This window comes from Hemitrygon akajei, chromosome 27, assembly GCF_048418815.1.
Source record: "Hemitrygon akajei chromosome 27, sHemAka1.3, whole genome shotgun sequence".
NCBI classification, from domain to species: domain Eukaryota; kingdom Metazoa; phylum Chordata; class Chondrichthyes; order Myliobatiformes; family Dasyatidae; genus Hemitrygon; species Hemitrygon akajei.
In genome coordinates this window covers 53,981,161-54,003,762 of record NC_133150.1, presented here as the reverse complement: position 1 = coordinate 54,003,762, position 22,602 = coordinate 53,981,161, and the positions used below count along the sequence as shown (strand labels likewise).

Genomic DNA, 22,602 nt, shown 5'->3' with positions numbered 1-22,602 from the left:
GCAAGTGACTGGCTGATTTTTAATACAGGGGGAGGGTGTAACAGTGGGGAACGATCAGTAGTAGCAAATAGGGTTTTGATGGAACCTCACCTGGAGTGCATTTAAGGAGGGGATCTCCCAGTGTTGGAGGGGCAGTGCAGAGAAGGGTGACTAGGTCCATCCCAGGTGGTCTCACTAGCGAGGTTGAGGATAGTGGGGCAGTGCTAGCTGGAGATTAGACCGATTGGGGATGCTGAGGGGGCCAGAACAGGGATGTTGGGGAGGTGGCTTTGGTCTGTGAGTCCCCTGGTTGAGATCAGTTTGACAATATTCATCAGAGTTTAGAGGACAGAGAGGTGATCATATTATAACACATGATTCTGAGGAGATCAAGAGTGCAAATGCTCAAGGGATAAATACCCTGAAGAATCTCACTGCGACTCTGCCTGGGAGATTGAGCATATACCATTAGATATACACAGCTTGGAGCTGCGTTGAATAGTCAGGAGGACGCTGAAGCTGGCTGGGAGTTCAGATGGCTGGGCAGTCAAGTGGTGGCTGCAGTTTAACACTGAGAGTGAAGCGATAGTGATACATTTCAAATATTAATTATGATTCTGGAAGCCATTTGACCCCAACATGCGATTCTGAACAGAGCAATGCCAGTCACCCAATCCTTCCTTCTCCCCGTCACCCTGGACTGCTTCTCCCACGCACACAACTATCAACACCTTTTTGATCTATTTGTGATCTATTTGTCAGTTACTTACAGTAAGAGCAAATTAACAGCAGCAAATTCATTGACCCCCCCCACCCCCCCCCCCCACAGTACCCCTGGGATGTGGGAGGAAACCGGAGCACTCAGGGAAAGCCATCAGGGAGAGGGTGCAAACTCCACACAGACAGCATCACAAGTCAGGATTTAAAATTAGCTTCTTGGAAATCAGGCTTCATGAAACACAAAAAGTGTTTAATGCAGCCTTATGTCCTGTTCTGAGCGTTGAAAAATATATAGACTCTGGGGAGGGTAAGTATAGGGTTCCTCTCTGATTTTTCTGAAGAATACATGGGCTCTGGGGAGGGTGGGGGACAAGGTTCCTCAGTGAATTTTCTGAACAATACAAGGGCTCGGGGAGGGTGGGGATTGGGATTTCTTGTGGAATTTTCTGTAAAATATAAGGACTCTGGGGAGGGTGGGTTTTGGGATTCCTCACTGAATTTTCTTTAAAGTACAAGGGTTCTGGGGAGGGTGGGGATTGGGGTTTATTGAATTTTCTGGACAATACAAGGACTCTGGCAAGGGTGGGGGACAGGGTTCCTTAGTGAATTTTCTGAACAATACAAGGGCTCAGGGGAGGGTGGGGGGATCGGGGTTCACTGAATTTTCAGAAAAATACAAGGGTTCTGGGGAGGGTGGGGATTGGGGTTCTTCACTGAATGTTCTTTAAAATACAGGGAGTCTGGGGAGGGCGAGGATGGGATTTCCCAATGCAGTTCCAGTAAATGGGGAAGTTTAGAGGCACTACCGAAATTTGGAAGAGTGAACAACATGCTGAGCAAATCTGCAGATCAAACAGAAACTGTGATTAGATGCTCAACCCACTAATTCCTCCAGCAGATTACTTGTTGACAAGGGATTTTAGTTGTGGTTGGAGACACTTGGAACAGAAGTGGCACTGATGGAGAGAATTTCAAAGCATGAAGGATACAGACAGGGCAACGGAAAATGAGGGTCCTGACAGTGAACAGCTCATGGACCAGGGTCACGGAATAAAGGTAATGGGAAGGAAAAGCAGAAAGCCAATGGGAAGGTTGGTTTCCCAGTGAGGGGTCAGGATCAGGTGGAGGAAAATGAAGACTACCAGGGGTAAATGCAGTGAGGGAGAGGGGGAAAGATGCAGGATGTGGAGAGAGGAGGAAGGGTGCGAGGCTGTTGAAAATGCTCGTACATCCCAGAATTAAGTCAGTGTACTGAATTGCCTGTACTGTGATTCTGACGTTGGTCGAAGGAGTTAACATAGTCAAGATTATTCTCCATGGTGTTTGAACAAGGGACCTGGATGGAAGTGAGTGACAATCCTGAAAGAGACAGGTATTAAGGGGTGAGCACTGGGGAACTAGGTGATAGTCTGGATCCACAAAGAAAAGCAGGAAGGCAATTCTGAGCCTGGACTCACCACTGGTCTGACTGCAAATCCCAGTGTCTCAGCCCATTTCAGTGGCCACATTCAAGGTTCGAGAAAGCTTGCAGAAGGGGTTTCCCAGAATGGCTCCTGGGATAGCGTGAAGGATGGTCTGAGCAAAGGGAGCTAGGGTAGACACATTGGGGCTGGAGTCAAAGAGGGAGTAGCAGAGTTCATGGGCATGGAATGCCGATTTAAAGTTTTTGCTCAGAAGATAAAAGGTGGGCATTATTGACAGTGTTTATATTATGCAGAGCAGTTTTGATCAGACTCTCGGTGCTTAGTGTTAGAAACAGGATCTATCAGTCTCCACAAGATGAATGGAAAGAGAACAAATTACAGGATCAAGAGGAGAGCTTCCAGTAATAGAACCAGTAGTTGACTGACAAATGTCTGAACGATTTTTGCCATTTCTAGATGCACATTAACAAATGTTTGGTCTTTTTCACTGATTACTGATCATTACTGGGTCTACTGATTGGCCACTGCATTTAATTGTTTACACGGATGAGCTTCTATTGCTTGGTTATTGGCCAGCATTGGGTTTAGTCATTGATAATTGACCGGCATTGGATTTACTGATTGTTACCTGTAGGACCCACCCCCTGGGTGTTGCGATTGAAACTGTCTGACCTCCCGGTGACCCCCGTACAAGAACCACATGGTCCCAGATTAATTCCCACCTATCCTGCCTCCCCCCGTCCATCCCCAGTACCCTGACCACTCAGCACGTTGACCCAAATTGTACCCGCTTCTCCTCCCGTCAACAAAACATTTACCTCAGCAGCAATCCTGCCGCCGACGACAACTGCGCCATCTTAGATTTTCCCCACAGGCCGAGGCGTCATTGACGCACGACGTGCAGGGTTGATGTCATTGCGCCCTTTGTTTAGGAGACGCTGCGGAGGATACGACTGACGTCACCTCGGTCGCGCGTTGGTTTGGCGCTGATAACCAACAGCGACGCCATCTTAAAGGGAAAGGAGAGCATTAATGGTATTGGCCCAAGCCGCGCATTTATTTCGCCGGTACCTATTCGAATAGTTCGTCTACAATCGGCATTTAAACATAAGGGGAGCGATTAGCTGGACAACTGGTGATGTCATTGGGGTGATCGACAGAAGGGGCGTGTCAGTGCGGGTTGGGTTGATGACACATGGTACATGATGTAAAAAGTGACGTCAGTGCAGGGTGGGTCTAGTGACGCCGCAGCGTGGCGACGCTACGCCGCACCGCTGCCAGTCTAGGCCTGAGCGCCGCGAGCTGTCGCCGTAGACCGGCGCCGAGTGAGTATCCAGTCCGCGTCTTCGCAACGTCTCTACGAAGTCCCGCAGACTCACCCAGGATTCGGGCGAACCGGCCTCCGCAGTTGCGCCTATTCTTACCCTCTGCCGTCCGTCAGCCAGGCACCGCCCCTTTCATATGCATCACAGTTGTCAGTCAAACCGACTCCGCCCTTTCATTGACGCCACAAACCTGTCCATCACACTCAGATCCCGCCCGATTCTGTCCCACAAAATGCTCAGGTCAGGCAGCATCAATGGGGAATAATACATGCTATTGTTATTAGCATCTGTGTAATACCTCCAGTCCTCTATTCATCACTTTTAGGTTTTGCCCCATGACTGGAGACCCTTCATCAGGATTTGAAAGGATGGGCAGAAGCCAGAATAAGAAGGTGGGGAAGGAGTGCAAGCTGGCAGGTGATAGGTGAGGCCTGTTTAGGGGGAACTGGGTGGGGGTAGGTGGAAGAGGTAAGGTGAGACACCTTTACAGAATACATTAAACTGTTGGGTTTATGGGAGCAGGGGGCAAAACAAGAAGGGAAGGAATTATTTTGAAACAACTTGGCAATGAAGTGACTATTACATCATATACATGAAGTGTGAAATCTTTATGTTATATCTTTGTCTAAATGTGCAACGCAATCTATAGTAATTTACAATAAATAGTATTTACAACAATATAGCTTAGAAGTACAGTTGTGTCAGCATGCGTTAATCAGTCTGATGGCCTGGTGGAAGAAGCTGTCCCAAAGCCTGTTGATCCTGGCTTTTATGCTGTGGTACCGTTTCTTGGATGGCAGCAGCTGGAACAGTTTGTGGTTGGGGTGACTCGGGTCTCCAATGATGCTTCGGGCCTGTTTTACGCACCTCTTTGTAAATGGCCTGAATAGAGAAGTTCACTTTTACAGATATGCTGGGCTGTCTGCACTGCTCTCTGCAGAGTTCTGAAATTGAGTACAGTTCCCATACCAGGCAGCGAGGCTCTCAATTGTGCTTAGGATTTGGGGGCCCTTATCAAACTTCTTCAACCATCTGAGATGAAAGAGGCACCTTTTTCTCCACACATCCGGTATGTACAGACCACGTGAGATCCTCGGTGATGTTTATGCCAAGGAACTTTTAAGCTCTTCGCCCTCTCAACCCCAGATCTATTGATGTCAATAAGGGTTAACCTGTCTTTATTCCTCCTGTAGTCCTCAACCAGCTCCTTTGTTTTTGCGACATTGAGAAAGAGGTTTTCTTAGCACCACTGTGTTAGGGTAATGACTTTTCTGTAGGCTACCTCATTATTATTTGAGATTAGACCAATCAGTGTAGTGTCATCAGCAAATTTAGCAGATTGGAGTTGTGGGTGGTGATACAATCATGGGTATACAGGGAGTAAGGGAGGGAGCTTCTGTGTTGAGGGTCAGAGGGAGGGAGCCCACTCTTACCAACTGGTATATTATGGGTTTACTATGCTTAATTATACCCTAAATCTTGTTGGAAAATGTCATTCTGGGTTGTGTAGGTTTTGTCATGAAATATGGAAGCATATAAGGTTGAAAGAAATCAAATGCAGGCTTCATTACAATTTTTGAATGTTGATAATTTTCATTTAACAACCTTGTTAAGTTATGGGAGATATAACTTTAATTTAACTATAGAGTTAACTTTAGTTTCAAACATTCTGCCTGGAGTGAGTGAGTGAAATGTCATGGGAGATGAAACATTGGAGAGTGATTATTTTCCTATATTTATAAGCTTGGGTCGGGATTTATACCTGGGACAGGAGACCACTTTTAGGAGGTGGAATTTTGGTAAAACAAATTAGGAGAAATTTAAGGTCTTAGGTGATAAATGTCTATCAGGGGTGAATGTTGAGGAATATGTGGAATTCTGCAATGAAAGGTTGTGTCACAATATTCTTCAAACAATGGTGAAAGATTCCTATTAAAAGGGAAAGTAATAGGAGAAAGGCTGTACCATGGTGGACTGAGGAGTGTGCAGAGGCAATTAGGGAGAGAAATAAGTGGTTTAGGGAAGTTAAGAAATAGCAGTCTCCGAGTAACACTAAGTATAAAAGGACACAGGCTGTGGTGAAGGTTGCAGAAAAGGTTTACTGGAGGTCATATTGTGATAATATTGGAAGGGATATTAAACTTGGAGATGTTTGGGGAATAATTAAGAAAATGTGGATTCGTAGGGTTTGGAATATTCAATTATTAATTAAAGAAGGTAACCCGATTACTACTGAAGTAGAGAAGTTTGAGTTACTGACTCAGTCATTTGCTGCAATTCGTAATCAAGATAATTTAAGTGAAGTGGTTAAACAATGTAGGGATAAGGATCTAAGTGAATACCTTAATATGTTTGAAACCAGCTGTAGCAATAATAGTGATGTAGCATTTTCTTTATGTGAATTTAAGAAAGCTATTAATAATACAGATCGGGTGGCTCCAGGAAAGGAAGTTATAAGTTATTGTATGTTAAAACATATGGCTGACTACTATATTGAGATAATATTAAAATTTTTGAATCATATTTGGAGTTTAGGTCATCTTTCCCCCTCATGGAAAATGGTAGTACTGGTACCTATTTTCAAACGCGGGAAACCCCCGTCGGATCTTTCTAGCTATAGACCAATATCACCAACGTCCCATTTGTGTAAGCTTATAGAATGTATGGTAATAGAGCGGTTGAATTATATTTTGGAAAAAGAGGTGATACAGCATTTTCTCAAAGCAAATTTTGTAAAGACATTGGATTCAGTTTTATTAGCAGTATTTTTTGAAATTGTAAAAACATAATATATGTTCTAGAGGGAAGTTCTTTTGATTAAATTATGGAAATTAAGAGTGAGGGAAAGGCTATATATATTTTTTCTGTGTTTTTTACTTGGACTGTCTGTGCAGGTAAGGTGTATTTGGCTTCTATAAGAGAGAATGGGACCCCACAAGGCAGTATTTATAGTCCTTTATTACTTATTAGTATGATTAATAATATTTTCTCTGAGATAGGAGCTGGGGTGGATAAATCACTTTTTGCAGATGATGGAGCTTTTTGGATCAGAGGTAGAAATTTCAATTTAACTGTATATAGGATGCAATTAGCAATTAATAAGATCAAATAAAGGGCAAGTTTATGGGGTTTTAAGCATTCAGTAGCTAAGATATGTTATATGTTCTTCAAAGAGAATCAATAGACATGCACTTAATTTGAAATTATATCATCAGACTCCTGAAGTGTCAGTGGTAAGATTTCTCGGCATGTTCCTGGATTATAAACTGACATGGAATCAGCATATTAGTACAATAATTGACAAATGTAAAGGGCCATTAAATATCCTCGTGTCTATGTGGGCATTCTTGGGGTGCTACACAAAAATCTCTTGACCATTTATATTTGTTTAATAAGATCTGTACTTGATTATAGCTTATGGCTCACCTTCATCTTCAACTTTAAAATGTTTGGATGTGATGCAAGCACAGGGTTTTAAGACTGTGTTGTGGTGCAGTAAGGTTGTTTCCTGTTTTAGCTTTACTGGTTGAAATGGGACAATTACCCTTACAGTTGCGGAGATTGAAGTTGTTGTTAACATACTGGGTTAACTTGAGGGGGCAGAGAAATGATCACCCTGTTAGAAGTGTGTTGGAGGACTATTGAGAACATCACAAGAAGAGCATTTTTAGTTTAGGGTGTCTGGGTTCTTGCTAAGCTAGAAATATGGATTTGCTGGGTTATGCAGTATGTCCCACTATTGCATTTTTGATAATCCCGCCTTTGTTTTTTCCAATAGCTTTAGTTGATTTTAGGCTGCATGATTTAATGAAGTCCAAGGATTCCAATATGCCTGAGAATCCTTTGGTACATCAATATGTAAAGGAAAATTAACCATTTTTACTGATGGGTCATTTTACTGGGAATGTTGGTGTGGCTGTTTTTGTGCCTGAATTACAGCTAACAATAAAGTAATGTCTTAACCATTTATCAATATGTACAGCAGAATTGGTTGCCATCATTTTGAGCTTATAGTGAAGGAGGAAATTTGTCCTTGCAAAGTTGCAAATTGTTCAGATTCTTTTTCGGCTTTGACTAGTCCTAAAACAGGTATTTCCAGTAGTAGGTCAGATTTACTGCTGGAAGCTCTTTAAACTTTATTTCATATTCAAAGTATTGCTTTACCTGTCTTTTTCTTATGGGTCCCTGCACAGAGAAGTGTTGAGGGTTATAAGAGGGTTGATCATTTGGCCAAAAAAGCTGTTAAAATTTCAACTGTGGATATAGACTAGGGGTTGGCAACATTTTTGCCTCTGTGGGCTGGATGGCGTATTAATGTGCGGACAGTGGGCCAGATAAATGCCATTAAAAAAACTTGAAATATGGGTATTATCCATTTAAATACATCTAGTTACGTTTTGCCTCAAATTAATGAATAACACATGCTAGAAAACCCCTCAGCCGTAGGTTGCCTACTCCTGATATAGACCTTCCACTTCGCAAATCAGAAACTAAGGGATTGGTGGGGTTAAGGATTAGGGGATTATGGCAAAACCTGTGGGATAATGGGCATAAGGGGAGAACCTTTACAGAATACATAAAACTGTTGGACTGATGGGAGAGGGGGTAAAACATAAAGGGAAGGATTTATATTGACTCAGAATGCTTAATTATTCCTTATGGTTGGAAAACAACACTCTGGGGTATGTAGATGTTGTCATCATTATGAAATAGTTGGAACACGTTCTTTTACAATCTGAAGCATGTGAGATTGAAAGAAAGCAAATGCAGGCTTCACTGCTATCTGTAGGGGTTCATTTAAAAACTTCACTGAGTAGTGCAAGTGACTTTAATGTAATTCACACTGTTGTCTTTCATTATTTACAATCTATAGGACTTTCTGGGGTAACTTAGTTTTTATTTGATAAAGAACTAGTAGGAGTTTTATTTCCCATTTCTCTACACCACATTCCAGTCCAGTTGGTGGCGGTAACGCACCTTTATGTTGGATTGCCAACCGCCAAGTTAGCTTTTTATTTAGAAGAGAAATAGAAATGGTTTTATTTCCCAATTCTCTACTCCAGTCCAGTTGGTGGCGGAAATGGATCTTTAAGTTGGACTGCCAACCACCCTAAAGAGGAGGAGGAGGAAAAAGAAGTAGTTGTAGTGGCAGTGGTGGCAGCAGCAGCAGTAGTAAAGGGTTGAAGAAAAAGGAATCTGATGGGAGAGGACAGTAGACCATGGAAGAAAGGGAAGTAAGAGGAACACCAGAATAAGGGTATGGGCAAGTGAGGAGAATACTAGGGGTAAGAGGGGAACCAGAATGAGAATGAAAAAGAGAGATATCACCCTCTGAGGTCTGGCACCCAGACCTTGATTAATGCCTGTCATTTTGACCCCACCCTTAACCCACCATTCCCTGCTGTCCATCACCCTGATTACACCCCCTTGATTTGCTATCCCCCTACTGTCCCAACAGATAGTCCTTCACAATTTCCACAACTCCAATGAGATTCCCCAATAGACACATCTCCCTGCCCCCTCCCTTTCAGCATTTCACAGGGAGCACTCCCTCTGTGACTCCCTGAACTGCTCCTCCAACCCCTCCCCTTCCCCAGTAACCACAAGAGGGCAACACCTGACCCTTCACCTCCTCTCTCAGGTGAAGTAGTGATTCAGTCAGTCCCAGTCAGCCTGCTGGGTGTTCACACTGAGCTCCTCTCTACACTGGAGAAAGCAGGCACAAACTTGGGGAGTGATCACTTTGAGCTCCCTCCACAGGAGTGACCGTGAGCTCCCTGTTACTGTCCCTTTAATTCCCACTCCCACCTCTGTTTGTTACCTCCTGCAGTGTTACAACAAGTCTAACACGACCTCAAGGACCAACCCCTCCTCTTCCACCTGGGTCAGTTGCAGACTGTGAGACTTCATTTACAGTTACAAACTCCTTACAGACAATGAGAGTTGAACACTGAACTTTGACGCCCCGAGCTGTAATAGAAATGCACTAACTGCTACACTACTGTGGCATCCTAATTCTCTGAAACCAAAAAAATCAAAATGCTAGAATACTCAGTAGGTCAGACAGCATCTGTAGAAAAAGACACAGTCAGCTTAGAAAGTTCATGAATGTCAGAATGGTTCTGACCAAGTGAATCATTGACTTTCTCTCTTCACAGATGCTGCCTGACCTGCTGAGTGTTTCAGCATTTTCTGTAACTTTGTCTTTCAAATTTCCAGCATTTCAGTTTATTTAAAATTCATATACACACAGAACTGAGCATGACCATCTCAAATGCAGCTGTCCATCACCCTGATTCTGCCTATCAATGACATCATCCCATCTGTCTGTCCCCTCCTCCAGGTCCTCTGCTATAATATTTCCTCCATTACCATGTCAGTGTTAATGGCTCATCTTCATCCTTTACAATCCTGGGGTTAATGACTCCTCGGATTAACAACTCTTCCATTACAGAAATAGGGGTTAATGATCCCCATTACATTCTGCAATAAATGATTTCCCTCTGTTTACAGGGTCCTGAGGCTGACGGCTGTTGCATGCACTTTAGGATGATGCGGTGTCTCTCCTTGCCCTCCTGCTGGGACCGACAGTGCACCTTTGGCCTGCTCCTGGCCTCACAGCTCCTGTTCCTGCTTTATTACACATTCGGCGGGATCCGCAGCGTGGCTTCCCTGCTGTGGCGGGGGCCCCAGCCTGTCTGGGACTACTCCAGGACGCAGGACGTCTACACCAACATCAGCCTGATCCAGCAGCCTGTACCAGGAACCCAACACCTTTTCTATTGCCCCCAGCAACCTCCCCATCTAGGTAAGTGGCTCGTGTGTGTGTGTGTGTGTGTGTGTGTCTGTCTGGGAGGGTTGAGGTGGAGGAATGTTGATAATGTGAGCTGTGAGGCAGGCAATGAGTATGTGGGTGTGGTGGAGACAAAGGGATAAGAATGGGGGGGGTTATTGGAAACAACAGGAGTGGGGAAGCAATGAATGGAGGTGGGCTGAGGACTGGCTTTACAGCAGGGAAGGCAAAGTAAGATGGTGGGGGATTCATTTGTCAGACACTCCTCAACCAGATGCTCCAAATGTTGTTGTTCTTGTTCCTAATATGGGCACGAAACAGATGAAGTCCTGCAAAAGGAACTTAGCAAATTAGGCAGTAAATTTGAAAAAGAGGACTTCTAGGGTTGTAGCTTCGGGTACTACAACCTAAAAGAAGCTCAATAGGGACAAACAGGAAATTATAGACAGGTAAGCCCTACATCTGTGAAAGGAAAGCTACAGAAAAGGCTCTTCTGGATAAGTTATATGCATACCTGAAAAGGCAGGCATTTATTATAGACAGTCAGCATGGCTTTGTCCTGTCTTATCAACTTGAGTTTTTGTGGTGGTGACAAAAGTGATTGATGAGGGTAGGGTAGTTGATGTTGTTGTCTTGGATTTGAATGAAGGCTTTTGACAAGTTCTTTCATGGTAGGTTGATCCAGAAGGTTAAGGCACATGCGACCCCTGGAGAGTTTGTAGATTGGATTCAAAATTGTCTGCCCGTAGAATACAGAGTAGCAGTGAAGGTGCGTTATTCTGACTAGAGGTCTGTGATCAGTGGTGTTCCACAGGGATCAGTGTTGGGAACTCCCGTGTTTATGATATATTGCAATGATTTGGATGAAAATGTAGGTGGGCTGATTTGCATGTTTGTAGACAACACAGAACTTGGTGGAGTTGTGGAGAGTGAAGAGGGTTGCTTGCAGGATATAGATTCAGCAGGAGAGAGATTAGTTGGGACTGAGGGCAGAGAAATAGCAGATGGAGTTTAATACGGACAAGTGTGAGATGTTGCACTTTGAGAGATCAAATGTAAGAGGAAATTGTATAGTTAAGGGCAGGACCCTTGATGTACAGAGGGTACTTGGGATGCGTCCACAGAATCAGAATTAGGTTTAATGTCTCTGACGTATGTCATGAAATGTGTTGTGTTACTGCAGCAGTACAGTGCAATAGATAAAAAATAATATAAATTACAATGAGAAGTACATTAAAACTATAATCTTAATAAGCAGTACAGAAATACTGAGGCAAGGTCCGTGACTCAGTACTCGGGAGGCCCACGATGGAACTGGCTGAGTTCGCAACTTTCCAATCCTGTGCAGATTGCAGATGCTCCTTCATAACAGACGGTGATGTAACCAGTTAGAATGCTCTCCACGTTACATCAGTAGAAATCTATGAGAGTCTTTGGTGACATAACAAATCTCCTCAAACCCCCAGTCGCTGACGTGCCTTTTTCATAATCGAATGAATCGATTGTGCCCAGGACCTAGATAACATAGATTTATAGCTCCCTGAAAGTGACAACAGAGGTAGATAGGTGGTAAAGAATTGCTGTTGCAAGGAGCGAAGGAAGCAAACGCAAGTACAGGACACAGGCACTGAGATTGAGTTCGGATGCTTACACGGGTGTAAACGCCAAACAGCAAACAGGACGGATCTTGACACAGAGCCCTGATATGGAGCCTTGACTCAGTGAGACAGAGTCTCATCGGTAAACCTTGAAACTGGAGCTAAACTTAGAACAAATGGTTCTAAGCAGTCGGGAAACGTAGTTGTCTCACAGGAAGAAGACCAACGAACTTGCAACTACTGGTTGTGATGCCGGGGGTCTTATTACTGCAGTTCTTGATGGAAACCAGGTGTGCTGTCATCAAAGCGAATTAGAAGCAATTGGGAAATTAATGGTCGGAACCGTGGCACAATCAAAGGAAATTAGGAGCAAGACAGGGAATTAACGATCGGGACCATGACATATTCAGCATGCTTCATCAGTGGAGGTGTTCTGTATAAAAGTCTGTATCAAATTCTTGCAGGATATGAAACTTTGGTTAGGCTACTTTTTGAGTATTGTATGCAGTTCTGGTCATCCCATCACAGGAGACTGTGGAGAGAGTGCAGACGAGGCTTACCAGAATACTGCCTGGATTAGAGAGTATTAGTTTGGGATGTTTTCTCTGGAATGAGTGAGCTGAGGACCACAACCTTGTCAAAGTTTAGAGGCTTGCATGCCTCAATGACTCAGAGATCTATGCTGGCTGGAATCAGGGCTACTGACACGATGAAGGAACCTGTGGAAACAAGACCAAAATTGGTTTCATGGCCAAGGGCAGACAGATGGGGGACCTTCACTGCTGCCCCAAAACTTCAGCAGCATTACAGGTAAAGTGAGCTGAGATAAATAGAGCAGACAGTGAGAGTCTCTTTTCCCAGGTGAGTAATGTCGAGGTACAGATACAGAGAGCCTAAACTTACGGTGCAAGAGGGAAAGTTTAAAAGAGATTTATGAGGCAAGTTTTTTTTGTACCTGGGGAGTGGTAGGTACCTAGAGTGGAAGACCTAGGTGATGGTGAAGGTAAATGTGATAACAATTTTCAAGAGACTATTAGGAAAATGCGGAAACTAGCAGGGAATGCATGGATGTGCAGTGTTGGGGTCTGTTATATTGGCATCATTGTCAGTGTAGACAAGAGGGTTGATCCTGCACTGTATAGGTGGAAGAAAAACTCACTGGTTTAAAATAACTGTGGCCACAGAAAATGAAGAACCAGTCAATGTGCATAATTGGAGAACCAGCCAGTGATGTGAGGAAGCAGGAAAGAAGAGCAATTGAATTGTGATGGAGAGACAGACGTGAGAGGGTGTAAATGTTGGACTGAGGTGGGGAGAATGCTCTAGCTGGCTTTTTTTGGCAATGATTCATTCATTCATTCATTCATTCATTCTCTCCCCCATCCCTCCTCCCACTACCCCTCCAATCTCCTCCTCCTTCCCCCTCCCTGATCCATCCCCCACACTCCATCACCAACATATTCCCTCCCCTCCCCCCCACCCTTCTCACAATTCCCTCCCCTTACCCATCCTTTTCCCTCCTGTCCCACACCCTTCTCACCATCCTCTGCCCCCTTCCTCTCTTTTCTCCAACACCCCCCTTCTACTTAATCTCCCTTTCCTCTCCCCATCAACCCCTCTCACTAACTTCCATCCATCTACCCCACCCCCCCCCCCTCCCACCCTCACAGTTGGCCCACTGGCCATTTCCTTTAACCGGACGCCCTCACTGGATGAGATCCAGGTCCGGAACCCTCTGGTGAGGCCGGGAGGGTTCTATGCACCGCCGAACTGCCAGGCCCGTCACCGGACGGCTGTGATTGTTCCGCACCGACACAGGGAGCCTCACCTTCGGCACTTCCTCTACTACCTACACCCCTTCCTGCAGCGACAGCAGCTACAGTACGGGCTCTACGTCATTCACCAGGTGGGACTGACCCAGCTCCTCTCCCCTCTCCACCATACCCATCCCTTCCCCACCCTAGCCTCCAACCCTCCTTATCACTCCCACCCCACCCAACTCCTCCGTCCCTCCCCCATCTCACTCCACCTCCCCACCCTCCAACTCTCCTAATCACTCTCCACCCCTCCAATCTGTACAGAACGGGTTCTATGTTATCCACCACATGAGACTGACCTCTCCCTCCCCATCCCTATGCAAGCCCCACTCCTCCCTGCCAATCCCTCACACCACAACACCTCCACCGTCTTCCACTCTATCTCCACTCTCATCTGCAACTGTTCCCCACACGCACCCTATAAAGACACAAGAGAGATGACACATACGACACAAAAAGTGCCGGAGGAGCTCAGCGGAGGGAAATGATCTGTCGGCACTTTGGGTCCAGACCCTTCATCAGGACATTTAATACTACCCCTCATCCCTCAGGGGGTCAGGCAGCATCTTTGCAGGGAAAATATCTGTCGGCACTTTGAGTCGAGACCCTTCAACAGGACATTCAGTGTCATCCCTCATCACTCCCTAAACATTCTCACCCTCCACACCCCCCAACCCTTCTAACACCCACTCCTCCTCCATAACCCTCCCCACTTTTCCACTCACATACCTCTCCTCACCTTTCAGCCTTCCCTGCACTCTCCAAACATTCAGCACTCCTCAGCCCTGCAATCTTCCTCGCTCTGTCCTACTGCTCCCCAGCCTTCAACAATCCAACCCCTCCAAACCTTGCCACAACCACCAAACCTCCAACCCTTCTAATCACTCACCAAACTTCCACACACCCTCCAACCATCAGCTCCCTTCACCTTCCTTCCTGTTCACTGCTTTTGCTCCTCTACAATCTATCACATCCAACCTTTCTCCATGCCCACGCCTCTCCCCACCCACAACTTTGTTCCATACCTCCACCGCGACAAATCCGATGACCACCCCTCCTGAACCGACCCCCTGATATCACCCTCCCCTATAACAGAATTCTGATGCTAACAGCATTCCAATTCCTCCCTCTACCTACCACAACCTCTAAAAGCTATCAAGGTCTCCTGTCCCTGTGTATGAGATAGGAAAGGGGCTGAATGGCCTCCTGTCCCCATGTTCCAGCTGGGTGAAAACCTGAACAACCTGTTCCTGTAGCCATGTAGCAGAATCTAGAGGGGCTGGATGACCAGCTTGCTGGTCCAGTATCTCCAGTTTGGATAATGTGTTCCCCATCGCTCTCCTGCTGCCCAGGCTGGGAACGAGACCTTCAACCGTGCCAAGCTGCTGAACGTGGGCGTGAAGGAAGCGATGAAGGATGAAGACTGGGACTGCCTCTTCCTCCACGACGTGGATCTCATCCCAGAGAACGACCACAACATTTACACTTGCGACCCTGATCACCCGAAGCATGTCTCCATCGCCATGAACAAGTTCGGCTACCAGTGAGTAACACACATTGTTAATGCAGCAGTCCCTCTCACTCGGGCTCACATGTACGGAAATCAGTGTTAAAGGAACGTTCCCTGATATCCTGGCACGTGTGTGTACACATATAAAATCTTAACCAGGGCGTTACTTCAATGCTGTAGGTATTTTGTGTAAGAGCAGTCTGTTCTGCTTTCAGCTTGTTTGGATTTGAGATAAGAGCCTTTATTTTTCAACTTAGGAATGTGGTGTCAGCCAATCAGGAAGGTAGAATTGGGAGAAGGTTTTAGAGAACACGGGGCAGAGAGGGCTTTGTTGGCGGGAGCTGGGTGAGGAAGATGGAAGATGCTGTCCCTATTGCACAAAGTGCTTTGTGCAGATGAATGGCTTTGAAGAGGAAGGACCAATACTCCCATGGGTGAGCCTGTTTGTTCAAGATGGATTTCGAACGACCTTCAGAAGTTGGTGTGTGCTTTCACACAGACCGAGGGTCCAGCACACGAGTTACAGACAAGTTCAAGATTTGAGCTGCACCGTGCACTGTTTAAGTATAATGGACCCTTTTTCTTTTTTCTTTCCTTTAATAACTGTTTGCGTAAGTCAGCATTCTTAAGTATACTCCTGATTAATTGTATGCAGTGTACGTTCTGTTATTTTTTGCGACAGGCGATTGTGGGCGGCAGTAAATCACACAGCATTCACACAAACTGGGGTTTGGGTGGGCAAGACATCCCAACCTCAAGGATTTGACTGGACCAAAGTTGTATACACTCTAGACATATGAAGCCTGAGAAAGGTGGGTTTCTCACCGTGGAATCCAGTTGCTGTTAGCGAGGGGCTAACAAACTGCATTTCCAGAGATGCCCACTAAAAGGGGTTTATATATACGCATATACACACACACAACAGTCAACAGGATGAGTTGCAATGTAAAAGCCAGACAAAATCGAAAAGGGTGAATACTGAAGGTGTTCTATTTGAATGCATGCACTATATGGAATAAGATAGGTGAACTTCTAGCACAATTGCAGATTGTAGGAATCACTGAATCATGACTGAAAAATAATTATAGCTGGGAGCTTAATGTCCAAGGATACACGTTGTATTGAAATGACAGGCAAGAAGGCAGAGGACGTAGTGTTGCTCTGTTGCTTAAAAATGAAATCAAGTCATTAGAAAGAGGTGACAAAGGGTCAGAAGGTGTTGAATCTTTGTGGATAGAGCTAAGGAACTGCAAGGGTTAAAAAGACCCTGATGGGGGTTGGATACAGATCCCCAATCAGTAGTAAGGATGTGGTCTACAAATTACAATGGGAGATAGAAAAGGCATGCCAAAAGGCCAATGTTACAATAGTCATGGGGGATTTCAATATGCTGGTAGATTGGGAAAATCAGGCTGGTGCTGGATTCCAGAAGGGGGAATTTCTGGAGTGTCTACAAGATGGCTGTTTAGAGCTGCTCGTGGTTGAGACCACTGGGGGATCAGCTATTCTGCATTAGTGTTGTGCAGTGAATCATAATTGATTTGAAATCAATATGATTTCTGAATATGAAAATAAACTAGACAATAATATTAAAGAGGACACCAAGAATTTCTTCAGACACAAAGTGTAAATGAGAGGCGAAAGCAAATTTTGGACTGCTGAAAAACTATGCTGGATAGGTCATTATGGGGAAACAACAAAACGGCAGCCAAACGGAATAAGTATTTTGCATCAGTTTTCAATGTGAAAGACACCAGCAGTATGGTGGAAGTTCCAGGTGTCAGCGACCATAAAGTGTGTGAAGTTGCCATTACTAGGAAGAAGGTTCTTGAGAAGCTGAAAGGTCTGAAGGTGGATAAGTCACCAGGATCAGATGGTGTACACCCAAGGGTATGAAAGAAGTGGCTGAGGATATCATGGAGGCATTAGTAATGATCTTTCAAGAATCACCCTGTACTAGATACTGGATTGGTTCTGGAAAACTGGAAATTTGCCAATGTCGCTCCACTCTTCAAGAAGGGAGAGGGGCAGAAGAAAGGAAAGTAGTCTGACCTCAGTGGTTGGGAAGATGTTGGATGACAAACAAGAGAGAATCTGCAGATGCTGGAAATCCAAGTAAAACACACAAAATGCTGGAGGAACAGAGGCCAGGCAGCCTCTGTGGGGTCGAAATGTCAACACTACATTTTTTCCATAGATGCTGCCTTGCCTGCTGAATTCCTCCAGCATTTTGTTTTGGGAAGATATTGGAGTCAATAATCCTGGATGAGGTATCAGTGTGCTTGGAGGTACATGACAACATAGGCCGTAGTCAGCATGGTTTCCTCAATGGAAAATCTTGCCTGACAAATCTGTTGGAATTCTTTGAAGAAACAACAAGCAGGAAAGACAAGGAGAATCAGTGGATATTTTATACTTGGATTTTCAGATGGCCTTTGACAAGGTGCCACACATAAGGCTGCTTAGCCCAGGGTATTACAGGGAAGATTCTAGCATGGATAAAGCAGTGGTTAATTGGCAGGAGGCAAAGAGTGGGAATGAAGGGAGGCTTTTCTGGTTGGCTGCCGGTGACTAGTGGTGTTCCACAAGGGTCTGTGTTGGGATCGATTCTTTTCACTCTACATTTTTACACACAAATGCATGCACATAGTTACATGCATGCACAGAAATCACTATTAAAGGAACATTTCCTCTGACACCATTACAGATACCATATTCTGATCCCATTACGTTCTGACATAACTTTTCCTGGAACAGTTTTGAGAAGATTACCAATCTGTTGTTGTTATATTTCCAGACTGCCGTACAAGACGTACTTTGGAGGTGTATCTGCCGTGACACCTGAGCAGTACCTACGAATGAATGGATTCCCCAATGAGTACTGGGGCTGGGGGGGTGAAGATGATGATATCGCTACCAGGTAATCCTGAAAGAGCCCTGTACCCCTGTCACTGTGCTGCAGAATGCTTGTTCTATATAAAAATCACTCACCAAGGCCCTGGATTAGATCCCAGCCTGTAAACCACTCCTAGGGATCTGTTTAAAAAATACCATTCAATATGTAACCCCCCTGAACCCCTGGATTAGATCTCAGCTTGTAACCAGCTACTGGGAATCTGTTAAAAACCCCTGATCTGTTATAAACCCCATTTGAAATGTAAACACCCCCCCCCCCCCCGAATTAGATCCTAGCCTGTATTGCACTCCTGGGGATCATTATTCTAACTTTAAACTCCCTGAAGATCTGGATTAGATCCCTGTCTGTAACCAACTCCAGGCATCTATTGTTCCTTTATATAAAATCTGGACCAATTAATTTGATCCGAGACGATAACTCAGACCGGGGTATCAGTGTGGGTAATTTCATGTGCAGAGATTGTGAGAAAGTGAAAGGAGGAGAGAGAGAAAGAGAGTGATTGAGAGGGAATGTTAATAAAGAAGAGAGAGGGAGAGCAAGTCACTGAGCCCTCTTTGATTTTCCTTGTCAATTGTACCTGATGTTCTCCGTCTTGCCTGATGTATCACTCATTTTCCATTCTCTCTCCCAATCCCACACTATTCTACATCTTCCTGTCACTTTTCTGTCCAGGAACACCGGCAATTTAAGGTGAGTGCAACACTCTCCCTCAGTAACCCCTCTCCCCAGAGCCCTGTGTCACTGACTGTATCCCCACTGACAATCCAGCTCCCTCAGTAATCCCCCCACCTCCACCAGAACCTTGTCACTGACTGTATCCCCACTGACAATCCAACTCCGTCAGTAACCCCTCTCCCCAGAGCCCTGTGTCACTGACAGGATTCCCAATGACAATCCAGCTCCCTCAGTAACCCCCCCTCCACCAGAACTGTCACTGACTGTATCCCCACTGACAATCCAGCTCCCTCAGTAATCCCCCCACCTCCACCAGAACCTTGTCACTGACTGTCTCACACTGACAATCCAAGTCCCTCAGTAACCCCCCTCCACCAGAACCGTGTCACTGACTGTATCCCCAATGACAATCCAGCTCCCTCAGTAACCCCCCCCCCCCCACCAGAACTGTCACTGACTGTATCACACTGACAATCCAACTCCCTCAGTAACCCCCCTCCACCAGAACCGTGTCACTGACTGTATCCCCAATGACAATCCAGCTCCCTCAGTAACCCCCCCCACCAGAACTGTCACTGACTGTATCACACTGACAATCCAACTCCCTCAGTAACCCCTCTCCCCGAGCCCTGTGTCACTGACTGTATCCCCAATGACAATCAAACTCTCTCAGTAACCTCTCTCCCTCGAGCCCTGTGTCACTGACTGTATCCCCACTGACAATCCAACTCCCTCAGTAACCCTTTGCCCCCCGAGCCTTGTGTCACTCACAGTATCCTCCATTGACATTAATCCAGCTCCCTCACACTGCCCCTCAGTAACCCCTCTCCCCCAGCTCCTGTGTTACTGACTGTATCCCAGTTGATGTTTCCTTCCTCACTCTCAATAAACCGTCTCCCTGTATCACGTGTTACTGACTATCCCCATGAATGTTAATATGACTCTCTCACACTGTTGCTTGTTAGTCTTAGTGTTGTGACCTCTTGTTAATATTTAATTATTTATTACTATCTCCTTTTGCCACGCTAGCCTCTTTCTTTGACCCCTTTCTTACCTGACTATTTTCCCCATCCTCTCCCCCTTTTTCCTCTCTGCATACCACCTCTCGGTATGCATGTCTCTGTTTTATGTGTTTGCACCCTTTTGTCCCCCACTGTCTGTCTCCCTCTTGCTCCCGGCCTCCCTCTGTCTGTCGCTCTCTCCCTGTCTTCTCAGTTTGACTCTTTCTACCTCTCACTTCTCCCTTGCTCTTTATCTTCACCTCTCCCTTCCTAAGCACCTGCCTCTCTTCCTGCCTCCTTGCCTTTCTCCCTCTCTCTACACTCTCTCTCTGCAACTGTCATGAATCTCTTGCTCTTGTTTTTGTTTCACTTTGTCTTTCTTTGATACAGCTCTCTTTTTCTTCCTCTTTGTCTACCTTTCTCATTTTCTCCCTATCTCTGCCTGTCTCTGCCACTCTCTATCTGGTCTATTTCCATCTCTCTCTCCCCTGCTCCCTGTCTCTGCCACTCTTTCATTCTTTATCTGGTCTCTCTCCATCTCTCTCCCTTCTCCCTGTCTTTGCCTCTCTCAATCCATCTCCCTCCTGCACCTTGTCTCTGTCACTCACTATATGGTCTTCCTCCATTCATCTCCCTCCTGCTTCCGGTCTCTGCCACTCTCTCTTCTCTCCGCTCTCCCCTTCTTTGTCTTCCTTATCTTTATCTCTATCTCCTCTCCCCTCCTTCCCCAGAAGTCCCAATGCCTGTTTCACATACTATATATTCTGTTCCACAGGTTGCAGCTGGCCGGTATGAGCATCTCCCGCCCCTCTCTCTCTTTGGGGCGCTACAAGATGATCAAACACAACTTGGACCAAGGAAATGAGCAGAACCCACGGAGGTGTGTGTTGGGACTAGAGAATGGGGAGGACATGGAAGGGAGGTTTGTGTGTATAGCAAGGCAGGTGGCCTTCATGACTGGATCAGTCTTGGGGCATTATGCGAACCTGTGGGAGCGCGTTCTTCTCCAATGGATGTGGCCTGCTCTGGGGTGGGTACAGCTGCAGGAGTGGGGAGTGATCAGCAGTTTAATCATGCACTGACATCTTCTGTTTCCCTCCCTTCCTCTCCCTTATCTGTCACATTTCTTCTAACTTTCAATCTGCTTTCTCTCGCTCACTTCTGGTTTGTATTCCATCCTCCTTTGTTCCTCTTCTTCCCTTCTTCTGTCATACTCTCATTCCATCTCTATATCCCTCTCCCTTTCTCTCTCACTTTATCTGTCTCTTACTTCATTTGACTTCTCTCACCTTCCTTCTGTCCTCCCTCTCATTCTTTGTCATTCTTTCTCTCTTCTCCCCTCCCTCACTCTCAATTACCCCTTCACTCCCCCCCAATAACCCTTCTCTCTTCCCACTTCTCCTTCTCTCTCCCTCCCTTTCCGCTGTCTCTGGTTTTCCCCTCCCCAACCCCCTCAACAGGTTTGACCTACTACTCCGCACTCGCCGGTCCTGGACCCAGGATGGGATGAACTCTCTGGTCTATACTATCCTTGCTCGCCAGCAGCTTCCTTTGTTCACCAACGTGACCGCGGACATTGGCCCAGCTCCTCGACAGCAGCGAGGGACTCTCACACCCCCCTCACTTGCAGGGGCTTCTCTGTCACAGAGGTCGAGGGGAGTGTGACTTACCCCTGCCACCTTCAAAAGTCTTGCTGTATATTTATACTGGAGTCAGCTGAAATCGTGGACTCAATGGGTTGGGGCTGTGTCTGGCTGGGCCATGCTCAGAGTATTGGTTTGGTGGGATAGGGCTGTGGGTCAGTCAGATCTTCAGCAGCTACCGCTCGCCCCACCACAGCATCTCTCCCCCCACTCCTGCTGTCCCAGCCAGAGCTGGTTAGGGGGCACAGACTTACGGTGTCGTTGTGGGAATCGCTATCTGTGTTGCTGGATACATTGGGGAGCAGGTAATCACCTTGTGTATGTGAGTGGTCATGGGTGCACTGGAGTGTGTCTGACCACCCGTTCGCAGGTCTTGCATCACCATTTGTGTGTGTGAGCCTGTCTTTTTAATTGTGTGTGTGTACATGTGTGAGGAACGGTATCTATGTGTGTATGCGTGTGGCTGTGTGCAGCTGTATGTCTGTGTGTATCCAAACTTTGTTCCTGAAAACGTGTGGAATGCGTGTCTGTCATTTTTGATAATGTACCTTAAATCTCTGTTTTAATTTTCTAGTGAAAATCTATAAATGGAGATAAATAGTTTAATTTTTGTACAATTTCCTAGTCTCTGTCTTTCAAATTTTGAGCAAAACTGCTGTTATTCTGTACTGACATACACTCCTGGGACAGGGATAGAATTAAAAGGCGCAGGATATATACATCCCAAAGAGGAAATATAAAGCCAGGATCTCACAACTGACTGACAAGAGAAGTCAAAGCCAACACAAAAGCCAAAGAGGAGGCATATTATAGAGCAAAAACTAGTGAGAGGTTAGAGATTTGGGAAATTTTTTTTAAACTACCAGAAGGCAACTGAAACAAGTCATAAAGAAAGAAAATATGGTAAGCTAGCTAATCATGTTAAAGAGTATACCAAAATGTTCTTCAGATGGTGAGAAAATTTAAAAATCTGAGATGCAAACAAACTTGGGAGTCCTTTTGCAGGATTACTTAAAGGTTAATTTGCAGGTAGAATTGGTGGTGAGAAAGGCAAACGCAATGTTAGCATTCATTTTGAGAGGACTGGAAGATAAAAGCGAGGATGTAATGTTGAGGCTCCAGGAGGCACTGGTAAGGCCTCACTTTTGGGTCCCTCATCCAGTAAAGGATGTGCTGACATCAAGAGGTTCATGAGAATGA

The 22,602-nt window shown here is 45.5% G+C and overlaps 2 protein-coding genes across 8 annotated transcripts in view; one reads left to right on the top strand and one right to left on the bottom strand.

Annotated features, from left to right (window-relative positions):
- The window catches only part of LOC140717422 (ubiquitin carboxyl-terminal hydrolase 2-like), a 46,084-nt gene extending 43,005 nt beyond the window's left edge, over nucleotides 1–3,079 (bottom strand). For all 4 annotated transcript variants that reach the window (XM_073030989.1, XM_073030991.1, XM_073030990.1 and 1 more), the window contains exon 1: nucleotides 2,942–3,079. The gene's annotated coding sequence lies outside the window, so the exon portion shown is untranslated. The remainder of the gene's footprint in view (nucleotides 1–2,941) is intronic.
- A 2-nt stretch (nucleotides 3,080–3,081) lies between these two features.
- On the top strand, nucleotides 3,082–22,019 carry LOC140717423 (beta-1,4-galactosyltransferase 3-like). 4 transcript variants are annotated; one of them, XM_073030993.1, is made up of 8 exons: nucleotides 3,082–3,158; nucleotides 9,962–10,256; nucleotides 13,510–13,745; nucleotides 15,009–15,199; nucleotides 17,964–18,086; nucleotides 18,756–18,773; nucleotides 20,535–20,639; nucleotides 21,220–22,019. In XM_073030993.1, exons 1-8 carry the CDS (start codon nucleotides 3,156–3,158, stop codon nucleotides 21,422–21,424), a joined length of 1,176 nt encoding a protein of 391 aa, XP_072887094.1. In that variant the 5' UTR covers nucleotides 3,082–3,155; the 3' UTR covers nucleotides 21,425–22,019. The 4 variants fall into 4 exon arrangements, with proteins under 4 accessions (XP_072887094.1, XP_072887095.1, XP_072887096.1 ...); XM_073030995.1 differs by lacking the exon at nucleotides 3,082–3,158 and adding an exon at nucleotides 3,316–3,448; XM_073030996.1 differs by lacking the exon at nucleotides 3,082–3,158 and adding an exon at nucleotides 4,413–4,517.
- The last annotated feature ends 583 nt before the right edge of the window (nucleotides 22,020–22,602 follow it).

What these genes read in the sequence shown, in the direction of transcription:
- LOC140717423 (XM_073030993.1), top strand. An exon ending in CCAGCAACCTCCCCATCTAG is followed by an intron (nt 10,257 to 13,509) that starts GTAAGTGGCTCG and finishes CCACCCTCACAG; the next exon opens with TTGGCCCACTGGCCATTTCC. An exon ending in GGCTCTACGTCATTCACCAG is followed by an intron (nt 13,746 to 15,008) that starts GTGGGACTGACC and finishes CCTGCTGCCCAG; the next exon opens with GCTGGGAACGAGACCTTCAA.